General features: G+C 33.0%; 1 protein-coding gene across 1 annotated transcript; it reads right to left on the minus strand.

Annotated features, from left to right (window-relative positions):
• Positions 1-490: 490 nt before the first annotated feature.
• Positions 491-5629, minus strand: LOC127076564 (transcriptional adapter ADA2b). The gene is made up of 13 exons (XM_051018250.1): positions 5276-5629; positions 5008-5063; positions 3985-4163; positions 3415-3480; positions 3157-3282; positions 2988-3063; positions 2440-2500; positions 2302-2360; positions 2105-2212; positions 1763-1985; positions 1431-1641; positions 1021-1251; positions 491-927 (listed from the first exon to the last, which is right to left on the minus strand). Exons 1-13 carry the CDS (start codon positions 5326-5328, stop codon positions 736-738), a joined length of 1641 nt encoding a protein of 546 aa, XP_050874207.1. The 5' UTR covers positions 5329-5629; the 3' UTR covers positions 491-735.
• Positions 5630-6708: the final 1079 nt, after the last annotated feature.

Consider the following 6708-nt stretch of genomic DNA (forward strand, 5'->3'; position numbering starts at 1 on the left):
TATCTGAATTTAAACTTTTTCTTCACTTTTTTCTATAAATTTAATTTGTAAGTAAATTCTAAATGGGGGCAAATCATGCATTTTTGTAATCACAAAATTAAGTGGCTTATATTGTATTAAATGATAAAATGTTCTTATACCAACTGTACATAAAAGTTTCATATTACTAGCGACCCAGTATAAATCATATCGTAGTTTCATACACATGTACAAGAAAATAAACATTTCAATTGAATGTTTTCTTCATCAACCAAAAAACAGCACAGTAAAGTGTGATAAAATTATAAATAATACTAGTATGTACACAAACTCAATTTTCAAAATCTGAATCCAAATTTGATACAACATAATAAATCTTAATTTTCAGTTGTTAAGTTAAAACAAAAATATTCGACAGTCTTCAATAGAATTAGAATTAATTAATTTGATTATGAAACAAAACTTCAAGGTATTGGATACTCTCCATAAACAGCATCTTAGTAAATAGAAATTTTTGAAGAAAAATATAGTCTATTTATTAGCAATATAGCATTTTTCCCTCATAAAATTTCCCTATGAAATGAACTTTATGGTACACACCACTTCTAACTCTAACTCTACCTTATTACTAAAGCTTGATACATCACTTATTCATCATTTAAAATTTTCAAGAAATGATGATAATTTGATATACAGCTAAATTTTATTTTGATTATTATGGAATCCTTGAACAGAAAAATAGACTAGGAAAAGTTCTTAAGGTGAACCAATTCCCTTCTTAATGAGCATATCATAAACCCTGTCAACTATCATGGCATCCATATTGAACATTTGATGAGCTTCCGATTTCGAAGTGACGTTGCCGGCAAGCATTTGCACAGACAGGTGCTCTTGCATCTTTAGATACACAGCCGGAGGCAACTTTAGTTCGCAGCACAGACGTTTCTCCTGATAAGGAAATTAAAGCCGACAATGTCAGAAAACAGATTAAGAAGCAACGCACGGATTTAAGATGGAAATTCGGCAAAGACAGAATCTTACAGGTTCGGAAAGTAGATCTGCTCCATAGTATCCTGCTAAATCCATTTCATTGACAGGTCTTGTACTAGTAGAGTCTGGAGACATTAATGCATTTGGAGCCCCGTGATTGTTTGGGCCGAGGTGACCACTTTCTCTTGCCCTACGAGCACTTTCTTCGGCTTCCTTTCTTCTCTTATGTGCCAGATATCTATCTGCTTCAGCTGAAGTGCGGCAACCAGCAGCCCGGGCTTCCTGAAGTGCCATATTCAATAAACATCAGACTTAATGTCGACTTGTTTGATTCAGGCAGAGCAGTTTGTGCGTCACGGAATCAATATCAAAAGCTAATGGATAAATAAAAAGTTTCCATTTTCCAAGGAGAGATAAAGAGTGAATTTTCAAAACAATTTAATGCTATCTAGGTCTCAAACCTTAAGCTCTTGAATTCTTATAAGAGTTCTGTGTTCAGTGATAACGGCTGTAAGCAATTCATTGTGAGCTTCCTTAGTATGAAAGCGCATGAATTTGTCATATTTCCGACATATTGCCTTTTCCTCGGGTGTAAAATCCTTCTCAATTGGATTTGGATATAGCAAATTTCTTTCAAGTATGAATTCCTTCCTGCGCTTTCTTTCATCGAGCCTGCAACGTATTTCAATGTAGATGTGGGTGTAAGCAATACCTTCAAATATCATTACTGTAAAAGATTTTGATTGTAGATGACTCGGGAAAAGAAACCTTCAAAACTAAAATGGTTGTTTACCTTTTGTAATAGATACGCAACACGCGGAGTTTGATCTCCCGCTCGTCCTCAGTGTCAGTGTCCTTAAACTCCATTTCAGCCAGCAGTTGTTCAGCATCATTATCATATTCAGGATCGAATTCCTGTCTTTTCGGATTATAACCACTGGCTTCAACCAAAGAAGGGCCGCCATTTCCAGAGGAATTTGGTTTATTTCCTCCAAAATCTCTGTCTATTGAAGAATCTGTCAATGGAAAAAAAAGACTAGAAAGTTAAAAACAGAACATAATATCGTGGATTTCCTCAAAGAATAAGCATCAGTTACTTTTAATCAGAACTCGGGACCAAATATAAAATGCACACCTTCAATTTTAACAATTCCAGGACCACCTTTTCCTCGGCCTTTGTTAGATGCCCTCTGGTTAACAGTAGCCGAAGCCTGTGTGCTGACTGAGTGCCCAGAATCTAACTCTGCAATGTATAAACAATATCAAGATTGAAAGAAGATGATAATGAGAAAATTGTTGTATGAGTCTTAGCTATCGACTTATTTCGCTTACCTGGATTCAAATTGGAAGACATACGACTATTGGAACCAGGTTTATGGGAATCTTCCATTCTGAATCAACATTCAGAAGTCAACGAACATGGTATTGAACACGGCAAGAGTAAATGAATACAAAATATGACGGCCTTACTTGACTCTAGACGTGGAAAAGGTTGATTCTTCCTTTATACTAAGATCCCCCATCGAAAGTCCTGTGCCAATCACAAGTTATCAATAATTGGAAAAAGAAAGTGACCAAAACATAAACCAACCAATCTGAAAAAAATCAGAAGCCATAGATGATTATAAATATATTCTCCTAAATATATTTTAAGCAATACTCAGCAACACATAAATGAGCCATACGCTTTGTTTGGATAAACAGGTAAATAAAGAGCTTACATTATAAGCATGATGAGTGTATACGTATTATTTATTTTTTAACAAAAGATAAAATAAAGTCAAATCGTCTTTATGTAAGCTATTTTCATAAGCTATCCAGGATAGCTTATGGAAATAAGATGAAAACGGCTTATGTGCATCTTATATGTTGTTTCCATAAGCTCTCTATCGAACAGTTTCCATAAGATGTGCCTCATTGATTCATTTATGACACATAGACAACATGCTATGCAAGTGAAATCAAATTTTCCCAAAATCTAGAAACAAATGAATGTGACGTTGTGTATTGTGACAAACCTTTCTTGTCGTCACCCTGCCCTTTCGCCATGGCGAGTAGTTCTTTTTTGTTTTTCCCAACAACATGAGACATGTCCTAGTAAATAAGAACGGTCATCATTTAAAATACATTTATTAAGAACGAATAATATTAAGCACTGATTAGAGGCTTGTTTGATGCCTATCATACCGGAAGAGGGAAGAACGGAGAGTTTAGGTACACAGTCTTATAGTGTTCAATGCATGCTTCTTTGTTCTTTGTTCCAACATGCTCAGCGACTTCTGTCCAGTTTCCCATACCATACATTTCAATTCCCTAAAACCAAAAAGTTATTGCTAGAAAGGTCAGATATTAACATAGATTTCTTCGAGAACACCAAATATAATGTGTTATAGAATTACGCCACTAGTCACCACTACTCCTAGGCGAAGAATTTAAATTCAGTACCTCTAGAAGCAAGATTTCATCGTCTGCATTCCAGTCTGGGCAAATAAGAGGGAAAGACAGATTGTCCTGTCATCATGAAACCATATTAAAAAAACTAACACAAAAAAACAACGCAATAATAACAACAATGTTTCCAAAATGCAGTGATGCAATTTCCATAAGAGCGGTTTGACAGATACACAAGCATAATTTCTTTCAAAATGATTCTTACTCCACATATGATAAAAACAGTTTCAGAATAATTTCCAATCTAACTTAATTGGATAATCCTGCAAGCATACTCAGTGATCAACGTTTGTCAATTGCGGAAAGCGGAATGTTAAATTCCGTTATTTAATAATGCTTTAGCGCCGTTATTTGACAACATTTTGTACTGAATAAGGTATTGCCGAATAATAGCAGATTTTCCAAATTCTGCTATGCTATAGCGAGCTGTATAGCGCCGCTATAGCGGATATTTAACAACATTGCGTGCAACTTAGCAAAATTACCGCATAACCTTTCTCTCTATCAAAAACGTTAAATTAACAAGACATCAAAGGAAATTTTTTGAAATTAATGGTCACTGACCATAACCCTGTAAGGGTGATTGCTTTTGTGAGGTGTCACTTCAGCTCCAACAGAAAAGCATTCTATGCATAAATCAAAATCTGGGCACATGGCACACTTAATTCTAATCTTTCCTGTAATATCTTTATTACAGTAATTGCAATGATACAAAGCCCTTTTCCCTTCACTTGCTCCTTGACCTGACTCACGGAAACACGGAAAATTATTTCCAAACATACAATATCCATGAATCATAAATCATCAATAAATAGACAATTGAATCTCTAAATAACTACCACGGCTATAGCCTAAAGTATATTTTATTCTTAACCAGTATTGTCGATGGCGGATGGCGGTCAATGGCAGAGAGCCGAAATCCCGCCATACCGGGCTCTTTGCGGCGCCATTATAGTGGATTATGGCAGGGAAAAAAACAAAACTTGAAATCACTTGAAATACTTATGTAAATTTAAATTCACAAGCATAGCTCACAAGTAAGATAGTTAAGACCTTAAATCACACTTTAAAAACTTAAATAAATTTAAACTCATTCATAAGCATAGCTTCATAATAGCATAAGAAAGTCAATAAATAAAGTCATACAAACTCATAACTCATAAGTCTCAAACAAGAGAAAAAGTTATACGATTCAACAATTAACAGTAGCGATCATAATCGCCAAATCATGGGATTTCACAACTCAAATCAGGATTTCAACTACCATGGATTTTACAATTTATATCAGGATTTTAACTACCATAAATTTTCCAATTCAAATTGGGATTTTAACTACAACGATCTTTAACCGAACAAACACTCCACGATTCAAATCAAGATTTCTGTTTCAAACATAAGCTTATCTCCAAACATACCAAACACATTAATTCCATATTACACTAAAGTTACAGATATAACGCTACGAATATATAGTCTATTCTACGCACACATCTAAATTTAGCAAATTATAAACCGCGGAAATAACACATTATAATCTCATAATGCTGTAAAAAAAAATTAACCAGCACATCAAGGTGGATAAAGTACCTGCAACACCGGATTCCGAATTATCTCCACTAGAAGCATTCTTCTTCCTCCTTGATCTACGCGATCAGTAAAATTAACCACATAAAACACACAGAACAAAAGAAAAACACATAATTGAGAGCATCATATACTAAAATCACCACAGAAATTAACTTAATCGACCATATACACATTAAGAAAATCAAATAATGCAAAATTCAATTACAAATTGTATTAACAAACACTAACATTTTGATACAAAAACGAAATAGATGAATGAAAATCAAACCTTTGGCTGGGATCCTCATCAGCATGATGAAAATTCCCACGAGAACGACCCATTGAATTTCAGACTAAAACCCTCAATTGAAGAAATGGGTAAAGTGGTAATTTTTTTATTTATTTTCTCTTTACGAAAAATAAATAAAACCCTAGATATTAAAGCTATAATAAATGAAATGGATAACGAAATTGAAAATGGTGTTGATTCTGAAATTTTTTGAAATGTTAATGGTGCTTCTGAAATTTTTTGAATTTGTTGAAGAAAAAGAAAAGTGCGACAAACGAGGTTGTTGGAGTTTGAGTTTGTGTCAAACCACGTTGAGTTTGGGTTGCTGTGAGAGTGTAACTGGATTACGAGGAAACTGCTTCTATTTGTAATGCTTTTTCACTGTTTTTTTAATTAAAATAAATCATTGTTTTTATAATTTTGTATAAAAAAAAATATTATCATTGAAACACATTTTTTTATTTTTAGCGGTCGATTCAAAAAAATATAAATAAATTTTAACTCGACTTTATTGATTTTTGACAAACTTTTATCATGACCTTTTAAAATATACACGCGGATATAATCATATCAATCAACAAAATCTTATTCAGTTATATGATACAACTTTAGTTATAATATTTTCTCAGTAATCATACGCGCTAATATTAAAGATGCACTAAAATTAAGAAACTTTAGTTTTATTAATTGATGGTTTTATGAATGTAATAAGAAATCAATCTCATTAATTAGAATGTCTAATTGTGATTAATCTCTTGTATCTTATTGTAACTAGCTACAGTATGATACATACATTTAAAAGATTCTCTATCGTAAATGCAGAACAATAAAGAATGTAACAGGGGAAGAACACTCTCAAATTTGCATTGTGAAAAGAAAAGAAAAAGAATTCAAGAAACTTGTTAACATTGTTGGAAAACGCAAGAAAAAGAAAAGAACACTCACGTTTCTTCTTGGTCCTCCATTGATGATGATAGAAGGAAATTTGTGCGATGTAACGAGAGAGAGAGAAAAAAATCTGTGCGATGTAATGAGAGAGAGAGAGAGAGAGAAATCTGTGCGATGTAGTGAGAAGAGTGGCAGAAGAAGAAGGAAACAGAGTATAAAACAGAGTGAAAAACAGGGGAAGTTGGAGAGTTTGTTTATATGAAGCAAGAAAATGAGGAAAATAGTGAGAAAAAACAAAATATCTTAAATTAGAGGGAGTTTCTTCTAAAAAAACAAAATTACTTATTATTGGCACGTTGAACGAGGTTGGTTATAATATGATTTTGAGTATTTTTATTCTTAAGAAAATAATAATTTTAGTAAGTAAAATTATGTATAGTTGAAGGTTTGAATATCTATTAAAATAGGGTGATGTGGATATATTTAGGGTTAATTTATATTAAAATAAGAGAAAGAATCATTTAGAAATATTATAATTTATATTG

Source organism: Lathyrus oleraceus, chromosome 1, assembly GCF_024323335.1.
Source record: "Lathyrus oleraceus cultivar Zhongwan6 chromosome 1, CAAS_Psat_ZW6_1.0, whole genome shotgun sequence".
NCBI lineage: Eukaryota > Viridiplantae > Streptophyta > Magnoliopsida > Fabales > Fabaceae > Lathyrus > Lathyrus oleraceus.

Coding starts and splice junctions, on each gene's coding strand:
- LOC127076564 (XM_051018250.1), bottom strand. CDS start 5,328: ATGGGTCGTTCTCGTGGGAATTTTCATCATGCTGATGAGGATCCCAGC. Junction 3,481..3,984: donor ATCACCCTTACAGGGTTATG/GTCAGTGACCAT, acceptor TCATGATGACAG/GACAATCTGTCTTTCCCTCT. Junction 1,252..1,430: donor TAAGAATTCAAGAGCTTAAG/GTTTGAGACCTA, acceptor ATGGCACTTCAG/GAAGCCCGGGCTGCTGGTTG.